Source organism: Oncorhynchus gorbuscha, linkage group LG03 (assembly GCF_021184085.1).
Source record: "Oncorhynchus gorbuscha isolate QuinsamMale2020 ecotype Even-year linkage group LG03, OgorEven_v1.0, whole genome shotgun sequence".
In the NCBI taxonomy this organism is placed as follows: domain Eukaryota; kingdom Metazoa; phylum Chordata; class Actinopteri; order Salmoniformes; family Salmonidae; genus Oncorhynchus; species Oncorhynchus gorbuscha.
The window spans coordinates 4,153,510-4,167,924 of record NC_060175.1 but is presented as its reverse complement, the minus strand read 5'-3'; the positions used below and the strand labels follow the sequence as shown (position 1 = coordinate 4,167,924).

The 14,415-nt window shown below is 46.3% G+C and overlaps 1 protein-coding gene across 2 annotated transcripts in view; it reads right to left on the bottom strand.

Annotated features, from left to right (window-relative positions):
* pxk (PX domain containing serine/threonine kinase) overlaps positions 1-14,415 on the bottom strand; it is a 72,274-nt gene that overhangs the window by 20,750 nt on the left and 37,109 nt on the right. For both annotated transcript variants that reach the window (XM_046338523.1, XM_046338530.1), the window contains 5 exons: positions 11,285-11,386; positions 10,492-10,653; positions 7,841-7,958; positions 498-576; positions 92-218 (listed from right to left, as the gene is read on the bottom strand). In XM_046338523.1, coding sequence (XP_046194479.1) covers positions 92-218; positions 498-576; positions 7,841-7,958; positions 10,492-10,653; positions 11,285-11,386 — 588 coding nt within the window. The remainder of the gene's footprint in view (positions 1-91; positions 219-497; positions 577-7,840; positions 7,959-10,491; positions 10,654-11,284; positions 11,387-14,415) is intronic.

Genomic DNA, 14,415 nt, shown 5'->3' with positions numbered 1-14,415 from the left:
CTGTCTCCAGGAAACTATCCATCCGATCTGTCTCCAGGAAACTATCCACCCGATCTGTCTCCAGGAAGCTGTAAGGAGTAAATATACCAACCGTTTTCTGCTCTTCTTGGAGTCGCTTTTCCATGCACTCTTTGGCGGTTTTCAAGGCGTCTCTTAATTTGGTGGGGATCTTGAACTGGAGTTTCTCTGAGTGAAACAGCAGCACATCGCTGAACAGCCTACCAGGACAAACAGAGAGAGAGAGAGAGAGAGAGACAGAGAGAGAGAGACAGAGACACAGAGAGACACAGAGAGACACAGAGAGACACAGAGAGAGACACAGAGAGAGACACAGAGAGAGACACAGAGAGAGATACTTCATTATTGACCGTTTTCAAAGATAGGTAACGTGCAGCACTTGTGTGTTATCTACGATGGCAATAAAGTGACGACTTCTTCAGTGGTCGGCTATGGTGCGATCTTCTCACGGATGGGTTGTTGAAATGTACTCTACTCACGGTGTCTGCAGCAGTTGTGCAACAGTGGGCATCCCAGTCTTACAGGCATCTGTGGACAGGATGGATTGCAGCACAGACACTACGGAGAGAGGAGAGGACACCATCAGGAGAGAGGAGAGGACAGGGAAACATCGGGAGAGATGAGAGGACAACATCGGGAGAGATGAGGAAAGGTAAACTGTGTATAAAAGCCCCATATATTTGATTTTAGAATCCTTTAAATGTAATTGGATCTACAAGGACATTTTATTGGTCTGCCAGTATTTTCATTTAGAGATTCTGGTAAACTCTTTTACATGTCCTATCAATTATTATTCACCATGGCAACCACTTGTTATTCCCCATGGCAACAAGACATTTGTATGGAAAAATGGGTAACTTTCTTCACCAGTTCTCTTACCATTTTATACGATTGTGTGATTAGCCTACCAGATGATGTAACTGTCATGTTAATTCTCTGTTATTTTTCTCTTATTGTAAATTGAGTACAGAGATTGTTGACATTACTGGCATTAATGTAGTAATTTTAAATGTATTTTCTTCTGTTTCCCCTCTGTACACAGACCACGTGTATACTCTGTTTCGTCATTAAATTAAATCAAAATGTGATTAAACTCCTAGACTGGGCTTCTGTGTCTGTCACTCTTTGACCAGAGTGCAGTCTGGTGACCTAGCCGCACAGAGTATCAGACTCCTTTTTAATGGTCTTTTCGAACCGGAATGATGGACATCGGAGACTGAAGACAACCAGATCTCCCAAGGGACCCAGGCCCAGAGGAGATGACCGTCCACAACGGCAGATACTGGAGCAAAACATAGGCAACCCTACCAACGCTCTCTAAGAACCACTCGAAGTGCTTACAGAGGTGTGGGTATTCTAACTGGTGAGCCCTCCGCCACAGGTCAGCTTCAGGCAAGCCACGCCCCCGACGAAGACAACCATGGTGATATGACGACACTGCTAACAACCCAGCAGACGTCATCACGAGGGGGGGGGACTCTGGCTGAGCTAACACGAGTGAACCACTGGACTCTGGAACCGCTTCCTGCAACAGACACCTGACACCTGGCACGTGATGCTCAGTACAGCTAGAGAAGAGGCACACCGCTGAATGTCGCAAAATGTACTTTCTGAGGACAGGTCAACTTTACTCCTGATCCTGTAAAAAGTAGACTGGAGCATGTCTCATCACAGTTGGAAAAGAGCTCTGTGAGTCCGTGTACCAAACTATGATTTCAACTGTTGGTGATCCCAAGCCCTCAAGGACCTCGAAGACGACAAGCCAGTACAGAGGAGATCAAGGCCCTCGAAGACGACAAGCCAGTAGAGGAGATCAAGGCCCTCGAAGACGACAAGCCAGTAGAGGAGATCAAGGCCCTCGAAGACGACAAGCCAGTACAAAGGAGATCAAGGCCCTCGAAGACGACAAGCCAGTACAAAGGAGATCAAGGCCCTCGAAGACGACAAGCCAGTACAGAGGAGATCAAGGCCCTCGAAGACGACAAGCCAGTACAGAGGAGATCAAGGCCCTCGAAGACGACAAGCCAGTACAGAGGAGATCAAGGCCCTCGAAGACGACAAGCCAGTACAGAGGAGATCAAGGCCCTCGAAGACGACAAGCCAGTACAGAGGAGATCAAGGCCCTCGAAGACGACAAGCCAGTACAGAGGAGATCAAGGCCCTCGAAGACGACAAGCCAGTACAGAGGAGATCAAGGCCCTCGAAGACGACAAGCCAGTACAGAGGAGATCAAGGCCCTCGAAGACGACAAGCCAGTACAGAGGAGATCAAGGCCCTCGAAGACGACAAGCCAGTAGAGGAGCAGCTGTCTCTGTTCATCGTCTCTTGAATACGACCAAAGACCTAGGTCTTATTTGTGTTGGCAACCGGCCTCGTCAAGCTGAATCCCTGCCTCTTGACGTTCTCAATCCTGTCGTTTTGGACTCACATCCAGGACTAGAAAGAGTGTTTGCCGAGATTTGTCGGACCTTCTGGATATATCTTGGTCAACGACATCAACGCACCCGTCTCGAGTGCAGGAAATGGTGAGCAAATCCTGTTGTCCCGAAGACGGCAGACCTCCCTCCATCCTGCCTCTGGTTTTACAAGCAGTTTTTCCTTACTTACTTACTTTATCGTCCCCATGGGGGACATTTTGTTACAGTGTCATGTACACATTTAAATTGACAATACAACTTTCATAAAAGTTACATACCAATAAAACATTTAAAAAAATTATAATAAAGACTAGCCTGCTGGCCTTAATGAGTCGATAAAAAAACAGCCTGAGCTATTTAGGAGGGATATCACACCTGGCACAAATGATTGTCTAGTTCTGTTTTTCCCTGCCTAGGGGTGCCCTATACCTGCGCCCTATACCTGCGCCCTATACCTGCGCCCAGAGGGGAGTATTTCAAAGTCAGGGTACATCGGGTGGCTTGGGTCAAAAATGATTTTGTGAGCCGGAGGGCCCTGACCTTAAAGATCTCATCCAGGTCTGTCTGTTTGACTCCAAGTACCTTGGGGAGGGCCCTGACCTTAAATATCTAATCCAGGCCTGTCTGTTTGACTCCAAGTACCTTGCTTACTGTGGTGATAATCCTTCATATTTCTCTGGCTGACAGTGTCATTGCCAAACCAACAAACAATACAAAAAGTTGAAATACTCTCAATGAAAGATTTGTAAAACAGAGTCAGTATAGTAGTCTACATTAAAAGATCCCAGTTTTTTTCAGAAAGTACAGTCTCTGTTGGCTCCGTTTGTAGATCAGGTCTGTACATTTACTCCACTGAACCTTATTGTCCAAGAGGACACCCAGATATTTGTATTCCACTACAATCTCTATATTCTGACAGATGTAAGATGTTGCAGAGGTAGGTGTTGTACACTTCCTGAAGTCTATGCACATCTCTTTGATCGTGTTGGTGTTGAGAACCAAGTGTGATTCCGAAGCAGTCTACCGGGGTAGCTTTGGTCCATTTACAGTGAAGATAGGAAGACGTACAGAGAAGAGATAGGAAGTCATCTTTACGTGCCTCACCACTTGCTGCACCCACCTCCATCTTCTGACCAGAATGGACACAAAAACCTTTGATGGCTCCCCGCTGCTTCATTGCCCGACGAGGAAAACCCTTTGAGATCCTGTCAGACAATGGGACCAACTTACGAGTGGCGGACAGAGAGCTGCAAGAGTCCTTCGTGGCCCTCGGATCTACGCTCCCAGAAACAGCTGGCTGAACAGAAGATTACCCGAACGCACCACATTTTGGAGGCGCCTGGGAGAGGGAAATAAAGTCTGTGAAGAATGCTCTTCATGTAGCAGTCGGAGACAAAATCACAACATGAAGATGTCCTCCTGACGATCCTCACGGAGGTGAAAGGTATGCTGAACTCCGTGGCTATGTTTCAGCAGACCCTCATCCAGTTACACCTAATCTGCTCTTGATGGGGCTGCATGATGCTTCTTGGACGATGCTATTGGTCAGATCCTGGTGGACCACTTATTCATGCAAAACTATTTGCCAAGTCTTCAGCAGAGGCAGAAGTGACTCAAGGACACTCCAGACTTGAAGGTTGGACATGTGGCCATGATAGCTACCACGAGCTTCATGGCCTATCGGGCGGAGAGTGAAGATGATACCAGGTGCAGATGGAAGAATCTGGACTGCGGAGGTCAAGGATCGAATCTAACTACATCCAGTTGCCAAATTGGTGAAGCTTCTCACCGTGTTAGACAACGCAGACCTACCTTCGATAAAAAGGAAGATGGAGGCCTTTACTACGTTTGAATTAGTTACACTAATTCTGGGGCGGCTGTATAAAAGCCCCTTAGATTGGAATTTAGAATCCTCCAAATGTAATTAGATCGACAAGGACATTTTATTGATCTGCCAGTATTTTCATTTAGAGATTCCGGTAAACTCTTTAATGTTTCCTTTTCTTTGTCCTATCAATTATTATTGGATAATTCACCATGGCAACCACTTGTTAGTACAAAAAGTTGGCTTTCGCAGACATCAAAACGTGGTCATTTGCAGGGATATATTTGTTCAGTTTTGACCAAATGTAAGTCAGAACAAATACTTGTTTCACTTTTATAATATTCCTGTTGCTATTGTTATATGTAAATACAAGACATTTGGATGAAAAAAGCGTAACTTTCTTCACCAGTTCTCTTACCATTTTATACAAAGCCTACCAGATGATGTAACTGTCATGTTATTTTTCTCTTATTGTAAATTGAGTATAGAGATCGTTGACATTACTGACATTAATATAATATTGTTTATTGGATTTACATTGTAGTAATTTTAAATGTATTTTATTCCGTTTCCCCTCTGTACACAGACCACATGTATACTCTGTTAAACTCCTTAGCTGTGTTTCGAATACCCATAGTAACATACTGTATACTTAATGAGTATATACACTACATACTATTAGTTCATTTTAGTATACTGTAAACTAACGGTATCCTTTCAGTTGATTGTACTAGCGCCTCGCCTGTCTACCGGAGGTTGATGCTGTTGCTATGCAACTTCTTAATAGCTTGTTAGCATAGCTAACAACCTACTAGCTAGACATCTTAGGACTTCATTATCCATGTCCATTGAGAACGCATGACTACACCACTTAGCTAAGCTAATAATCAAGTCAATAACTGTTGGATAGTTAGTTAGCCTATAGTTAATATACTGGCAACTAACGTTAGGTAGCTAGCTAACAACATACATACTGCTGTAATGATATGTGGTTTGTAAGGACAGCGTAGCTAACAAATTGTCACCCAATTTGAAAAGTCATTGTTTTATTTTTATTTTTACATTGCTCAACATTTCCTTAACATTTGTCATAATTAGTTAAAGCAATGAACTTGTATTGGCTGAATACGTTGTAAAGCCACGCCCATTTTCGGAAGAATTGCTTTATGGGCCCTAAAAGCACAGAAATAGTTTTTTCATTGATTGTTTACTTTGTATATTTGCGAATGTAGTACATCATCAGGGAACTTTTGACATACTCACTGTATCCATAGTATGACCAATAAGCATTCAATATACTCACATTTACATCACAAATAGTACAGCTAGTGCGGTTACTATGAGTATTGGAACACAGCTCTAGACTGGGCTTCTGGGAAACGTCAGGAGAGAGGGCAGGGAAACTTTAGGAGAGAGGACCTCAGGAGAGAGGGCAGGGAAACGTCAGGAGCAGGAGAGAGGACCTCAGGAGAGAGGACCTCAGGAGAGAGGACCTCAGGAGAGAGGACCTCAGGAGAGAGGACCTCAGGAGAGAGGACCTCAGGAGAGAGGACCTCAGGAGAGAGGACCTCAGGAGAGAGGACCTCAGGAGAGAGGACCTCAGGAGAGAGGACCTCAGGAGAGAGAGGACCTCAGGAGGAGGACCTCAGGAGAGAGGACCTCAGGAGAGAGGACCTCAGGAGAGAGGACCTCAGGAGAGAGGACCTCAGGAGAGAGGACCTCAGGAGAGAGGACCTCAGGAGAGAGGACAGGGAGACGTCAGGACAGGGAAACGTCAGGAGAGAGGACAGGGAAACGTCAGGAGAGAGGACAGGGAAACGTCAGGAGAGAGGACAGGGAAACGTCAGGAGAGAGGACAGGGAAACGTCAGGAGAGAGGACAGGGAAACTTTAGGAGAGAGGACCTCAGGAGAGAGGACAGGGAAACGTCAGGAGAGAGGACAGGGAAACGTCAGGAGAGAGGACAGGGAAACGTCAGGAGAGAGGACAGGGAAACGTCAGGAGAGAGGACAGGGAAACGTCAGGAGAGAGGACAGGGAAACGTCAGGAGAGAGGACAGGGAAACTTTAGGAGAGAGGACCTCAGGAGAGAGGGCAGGGAAACGTCAGGAGAGAGGACAGGGAAACGTCAGGAGAGAGGACAGGGAAACGTTAGGAGAGAGGACAGGGAAACGTTAGGAGAGAGGACCTCAGGAGAGAGGACAGGGAAACTTTAGGAGAGAGGACCTCAGGAGAGAGGACAGGGAAACTTTAGGAGAGAGGACCTCAGGAGAGAGGACAGGGAAACGTCAGGAGAGAGGACCTCAGGAGAGAGGACCTCAGGAGAGAGGACAGGGAAACGTCAGGAGAGAGGACAGCAGGGAAACGCCAGGAGAGAGGACAGGGAAACGTCAGGAGAGAGGACAGCAGGGAAACGCCAGGAGAGAGGACAGGGAAACGCCAGGAGAGTGGACAGGGAAACGCCAGGAGAGAGGACAGGGAAACGTCCGGAGAGAGGACAGGGAAACGTCCGGAGAGAGGACAGGGAAACGTCCGGAGAGAGGACAGGGAAACGTCCATGATCATTAGGAGGAAAATGCAAGAACTTACACAGGCAGCACCAGTCAAAAGACTGCGTAGTGGAAACAGATCAGAATTGGGCTAGTAGTGTAGGTATCTTAGTACCTACCCACTGAGGTGTTAGGTACTGGTGTGGTACCGTTTTGTCACTAAAGCACCTTATACCACCCACCACTGCGACTTGTATGCTCTAGTCGGCTGGCCCTCGCTACATATTCGTCGCCAGACCCACTGGCTTCAGGTCATCTACAAGGCCATGCTAGGCAAAGCTCCGCCTTATCTCAGTTCACTGGTCACGATGGCAACACCCATCCGTAACACGCGCTCCAGCAGGTGTATCTCACTGATCATCCCTAAAGCCAACACCTCATTTGGCCGCCTTTCGTTCCAGTACTCTGCTGCCTGTGACTGGAACAAACTGCAAAAATCGCTGAAGTTGGAGACTTTTATCTCCCTCACCAACTTCAAACATCAGCTATCCGAGCAGCTAACCGATCGCTGCAGCTTTACATAGTCTATTGGTAAATAGCCCACCCATTTTCACCTACCTCATCCCCACAGTTTTTATTTATTTACTTTTCTGCTCTTTTGCACACCAATATCTCTACCTGTACATGATCATCTGATCATTTATCACTCCAGTGTTAATCTGCAATATTGTAATTATTCGCCTACCTCCTCATGCCTTTTGCACACAATGTATATATACTCTCTTTTTCTACTGTGTTATTGACTTGTTAATTGTTTGCTCCATGTGTAACTCTGTTGTCTGTTCACACTGCTATGCTTTATTTTGGCCAGGTCGCAGTGGCAAATGAGAACCTGTTCTCAACTAGCCTACCTGGTTAAATAAAGGTGAAATAAAAAATAAATAAAATTTAAAAAACCTACCCACTGAGGTGTAAGTCACAGCAGGGTACTGGTGTGGTACCTACCCACTGAGGTGTAAGTCACAGCAGGGTACTGGTGTGGTACCTACCCACTGAGGTGTAAGTCACAGCAGGGTACTGGTGTGGTACCTACCCACTGAGGTGTAAGTCACAGCAGGGTACTGGTAGACAGGCACAGCATCAGGAGGTCTTCCGTACGTCATTTCATACAGTAAGTGTCCAAACGAGTATACGTCTATACTCTCTGTCGTCTGAAAGGGTTAACAGAAACAAGACATCAGGGTTAACAGAAACTAGACATCAGGGTTAGACATCAGGGTTAGACATCAGGGTTAACAGAAACTAGACATCAGGGTTAACAGAAACTAGACATCAGGGTTAGACATCAGGGTTAACAGAAACTAGACATCAGGGTTAACAGAAACTAGACATCAGGGTTAGACATCAGGGTTAGACATCAGGGTTAACAGAAACTAGACATCGGGGTTAACAGAAACTAGACATCAGGGTTAGACATCAGGGTTAACAGAAACTAGACATCAGGGTTAGACATCAGGGTTAACAGAAACTAGACATCAGGGTTAACAGAAACAAGACATCAGGGTTAGACATCAGGGTTAACAGAAACTAGACATCAGGGTTAACAGAAACAAGACATCAGGGTTAGACATCAGGGTTAGACATCAGGGTTAACAGAAACTAGACATCAGGGTTAGACATCAGGGTTAACAGAAACAAGACATCAGGGTTAGACATCAGGGTTAACAGAAACTAGACATCAGGGTTAACAGAAACTAGACATCAGGGTTAGACATCAGGGTTAACAGAAACAAGACATCAGGGTTAGACATCAGGGTTAACAGAAACTAGACATCAGGGTTAGACATCAGGGTTAACAGAAACTAGACATCAGGGTTAGACATCAGGGTTAACAGAAACAAGACATCAGGGTTAGACATCAGGGTTAACAGAAACTAGACATCAGGGTTAGACATCAGGGTTAACAGAAACTAGACATCAGGGTTAACAGAAACTAGACATCAGGGTTAACAGAAACTAGACATCAGGGTTAACAGAAACTAGACATCAGGGTTAACAGAAACTAGACATCAGGGTTAACAGAAACTAGACATCAGGGTTAACAGAAACTAGACATCAGGGTTAGACATTGTCTGCACCCCAAAGTCCTAGCTCTGCTCAAAAGTAGTGCACTATGTAGGGAGCAGGGTGCTCTTTGGGAGGGTGCTAGTTGGGCAGGGAGCAGGGTGCTAGTTGGGCAGGGAGCAGGGTGCTAGTTGGGCAGGGTGCTAGTTGGGCAGGGTGCTAGTTGGGCAGGGTGCTAGTTGGGCAGGGTGCTAGTTGGGCAGGGTGCTAGTTGGGCAGGGTGCTAGTTGGGCAGGGTGCTAGTTGGGCAGGGTGCTAGTTGGGCAGGGTGCTAGTTGGGCAGGGTGCTAGTTGGGCAGGGTGCTAGTTGGGCAGGGTGCTAGTTGGGCAGGGTGCTAGTTGGGCAGGGTGCTAGTTGGGCAGGGTGCTAGTTGGGCAGGGTGGTTGGGCAGGGTGCTAGTTGGGCAGGGTGCTAGTTGGGCAGGGTGCTAGTTGGGCAGGGTGCTAGTTGGGCAGGGTGCTAGTTGGGCAGGGTGCTAGTTGGGCAGGGTGCTAGTTGGGCAGGGTGCTAGTTGGGCAGGGTGCTAGTTGGGCAGGGTGCTAGTTGGACAGGGTGCTAGTTGGGCAGGGTGCTAGTTGGGCAGGGTGCTAGTTGGGCAGGGTGCTAGTTGGGCAGGGTGCTAGTTGGGCAGGGTGCTAGTTGGGCAGGGTGCTAGTTGGGCAGGGTGCTAGTTGGGCAGGGTGCTAGTTGGGCAGGGTGCTAGTTGGGCAGGGTGCTAGTTGGGCAGGGTGCTAGTTGGGCAGGGTGCTAGTTGGGCAGGGTGCTAGTTGGGCAGGGTGCTAGTTGGGCAGGGTGCTAGTTGGGCAGGGTGCTAGTTGGGCAGGGTGCTAGTTGGGCAGGGTGCTAGTTGGGCAGGGTGCTAGTTGGGCAGGGTGCTAGTTGGGCAGGGTGCTAGTTGGGCAGGGAGTAGGGTGCGAGTTGGACAGGGTGCTTGTTGGGAATCAGAATGACATTTACAGAGAAAAATCCATTTAAAAAAACACTCGTCACCACAGAACACTTATAATCCATCCCCTTTAGGCCAGCTTCCCGGACCTTGATTAGACCGAAACACACTTTTACTGGAGATTCCTTCATTGAGAATTATTTTTGAAATTAGGAGCAGGTTTCATCTAGGTCAGTGAAACTGGTCCTTTAAGTAGGGCTCTGAGTTTTCCCTGGTGACGCCCCCTCTATAAGGTTGGTATTGTCCGACACTGCATTACATTCCCATGTGATCTGTATTAATGACACTACTACAACTAAAACGGACATTGTCGTCTTTCAGCAGACGGTCTCACCCAGAGCCACTTACAGTAGTAAAAAACATTCCCATTACTTTTTCATATTGGTCCTCTGTGGGAATCGAACCCACAACCCTGGTGTGGCAAGCACCATACTGTACCCACCGACACACATCCTGCTGTACCAACTGTACCAGGGGAGGCCCGGGAGGCCGTACCAAGGGAGGCCAAGGAGGCCGTACCAGGGCAGGCCCGGCAGGCCGTACCAGGGCAGGCCGTACCAGGGGAGGCCCAGGAGGCTGTCCAGTACTTACGTTGATTTTCCTGAACTGTGTGATGTAGGGCCTGTAGTACGAGGGCAGGCCCAGTAGGCTGTTCTCTATGTCCAGTACTTACGTTGATTTTCCTGAACTGTGTGATGTAGGGCCGGTAGTACGAGGGCAGGCCCAGGAGGCTGTTCTCTATGTCCAGTACTTTACACGTGTTGTCTTCTACCACTATGTTAGAGGCATGGAGGTGACCGTACGGAAAACCTTTGTCATGGAGGAACCTCAGAACCTGACAGGAAAGAAACTAGAGTTTAGGATGAACAGTGACATGCAGCACGTGACTGGACTGCCATTGAATGAAATGGGAATTAAGGGGCTTTAACAGTGACATGCAGCACGTGACTGGACTGCCATAGAATGAAATGGGAATTAAGGACCGTGGCTTTAAGTGACATGCAGCAAAACCACGTGACTGGACTGCCATTGAATGAAATGGGAAATAAGGACCGTGGCTTTAACAGTGACATGCAGTGTGACAAATGACATTCAATAGCTGCAGGGGGTGGGGGATAATTTGGAGTCTGATCCAGAGGGTGATGCCCCCTGATCCTAGGGGTGTGGAACATGGCCTTGAGCTGTGCGATGTGTGTGATGTCCCAGGGGTGGTTGAGGAGATGAAAGACCACATTTTATAAGTATTAGTGTTCATTGTTTCTGTGTTTAAATTTCCAGAATCTGTCTTTCATATGTTTTTAATATGATGCAGCTCCAGACCACAGTGTGTGTGTGTGTCTGTGTGTGTGTCTGTGTGTGTCTGTGTGTGTCTGTGTGTCTGTGTGTGTGTGTGTGTGTGTGTGTGTGTGTGTCTGTGTGTGTCTGTGTGTGTCTGTGTGTGTGTCTGTGTGTGTCTGTGTGTGTACCTCCAGAATCTGTCGTCCGTACGTTCTGATCTGCTGCAGCTCCAGTCCCTGGATCTTCTTGGGGCTGCAGTACTTCCTCATAAAGGCCTCTTTAGGCTTCACCTACGGTCAGGAAGGAAAGCTTCAGTTGAAAATTAACCAACAAGAGAAGTGTAAAAAAAAAAAAAAAATTTTAAACATAGCAAAAGTTATATGGTTTTAACCCGTCACACTCCGACCCGTATACAGTTTGGAAATGGCAGATTTGGACACGAATAAAGACCTAAATTGGAACGTAGTGGCTGTATATGAGGTCAGAGGTCAGTGGCTGTACAGTAACACGCTATACATGAGGTCAGAGGTCAGTGGCTGTACAGTAACACACTATACATGAGGTCAGAGCTCAGTGGCTGTACAGTAACACGCTATACATGAGGTCAGAGGTCAGGCTCTGTGCTTCACAGCTCTATATGGGTTTTGACTGACTGATGATCTGAACTTGAGCACTGCGCATCACAAGAAGCCCCCCCCCCTTCCCCCCGTCCCTCCTGCTGATTGGGCAACTTCTGCTAATGTAGTGTTGACAGAGTGAGGGACAATGCTGTACATTAAAGACGACTCCGTGTATTTAGAAAGATGAGACGTTGAGGATTATAATCAAAACAGCTGACGTCATACAAGACAAAACACCCCGTCCAAATGTTCACTTCACATTTCCCAAATCATAAAACTCATGTCATATACAGGGTCCAATGTTTCTGATCACTGTGTTTGAGAGTACAGTTAACAAATCAAATGTTATTTGTCACGTTGGTTAAACAACAGGTGTGTTGGAACAGTGAAATGCTGACTTACAGGCCCTTGTCAACAACGAAGAGAGAAATAATATAATAGAAAACTAAAACACGTAATAATATATATACAAACAATAACATGGCTGTAGACAGGGAGTATCAGTACTGAGTACCATGGCTGTAGACAGGGAGTATCAGTACTGAGTAACAATAACATGGCTGTAGACAGGGAGTATCACTACTGAGTAACAATAACATGGCTGTAGACAGGGAGTATCAGTACTGAGTAACAATAACATGGCTGTAGACAGGGAGTATCAGAACTGAGTAACAATAACATGGCTGTAGACAGGGAGTATCAGAACTGATTAACAATAACATGGCTGTAGACAGGGAGTATCAGAACTGAGTAACAATAACATGGCTGTAGACAGGGAGTATCAGAACTGAGTAACAATAACATGGCTGTAGACAGGGAGTATCAGTACTGAGTAACAATAACATGGCTGTAGACAGGGAGTATCAGAACTGAGTAACAATAACATGGCTGTAGACAGGGAGTATCAGAACTGAGTAACAATAACATGGCTGTAGACAGGGAGTATCAGAACTGAGTAACAATAACATGGCTGTAGACAGGGAGTATCAGAACTGAGTAACATGGCTGTATACAGGGAGTATCAGAACTGAGTAACATGGCTGTATACAGGGAGTATCAGTACTGAGTAACATGGCTATAGACAGGGAGTATCAGAACTGAGTAACATGGCTGTATACAGGGAGTATCAGTACTGAGTAACATGGCTGTAGACAGGGAGTATCAGTACTGAGTAACATGGCTGTATACAGGGAGTATCAGAACTGAGTAACAATAACATGGCTGTAGACAGGGAGTATCAGAACTGAGTAACAATAACATGGCTGTATACAGGGAGTATCAGAACTGAGTAACAATAACATGGCTGTATACAGGGAGTATCAGAACTGAGTAACAATAACATGGCTGTAGACAGGGAGTATCAGTACTGAGTACCATGGCTGTATACAGGGAGTATCAGAACTGAGTAACAATAACATGGCTGTAGACAGGGAGTATCAGTACTGAGTAACATGGCTGTAGACAGGGAGTACCAGTACTGAGTAACAATAACATGGCTGTATACAGGGAGTATCAGTACTGAGTAACATGGCTGTAGACAGGGAGTATCAGTACTGAGTAACATGGCTGTATACAGGGAGTATCAGTACTGAGTAACAATAACATGGCTGTATACAGGGAGTATCAGTACTGAGTAACATGGCTGTATACAGGGAGTATCAGTACTGAGTAACAATAACATGGCTGTAGACAGGGAGTATCAGTACTGAGTAACATGGCTGTATACAGGGAGTATCAGTACTGAGTAACAGTAACATGGCTGTAGACAGGGAGTATCAGTACTGAGTAACATGGCTGTATACAGGGAGTATCAGAACTGAGTAACAATAACATGGCTGTAGACAGGGAGTATCAGTACTGAGTACCATGGCTGTAGACAGGGAGTATCAGAACTGAGTAACAATAACATGGCTGTAGACAGGGAGTATCAGTACTGAGTAACAATAACATGGCTGTAGACAGGGAGTATCAGTACTGAGTAACATGGCTGTAGACAGGGAGTATCAGTACTGAGTAACATGGCTGTATACAGGGAGTATCAGTACTGAGTAACATGGCTGTAGACAGGGAGTATCAGTACTGAGTAACATGGCTGTATACAGGGAGTATCAGTACTGAGTAACAATAACATGGCTGTATACAGGGAGTATCAGTACTGAGTAACATTAACATGGCTGTAGACAGGGAGTATCAGTACTGAGTAACATGGCTGTACAGGGATATCAGTACTGAGTATCAGTAACTAGACAGGGAGTAACAATAACATGGCTGTAGACAGGGAGTATCAGAACTGAGTAACAATAACATGGCTGTAGACAGGGAGTATCAGTACTGAGTACCATGGCTGTATACAGGGAGTATCAGAACTGAGTAACATTAACATGGCTGTAGACAGGGAGTATCAGTACTGAGTAACATGGCTGTATACAGGGAGTATTAGAACTGAGTAACAATAACATGGCTGTATACAGGGAGTATCAGAACTGAGTAACATGGCTGTAGACAGGGAGTATCAGTACTGAGTAACAATAACATGGCTGTAGACAGGGAGTATCAGTACTGAGTAACATGGCTGTATACAGGGAGTATCAGTACTGAGTAACAGTAACATGGCTGTAGACAGGGAGTATCAGTACTGAGTACCATGGCTGTAGACAGGGAGTATCAGAACTGAGTAACAATAACATGGCTGTAGACAG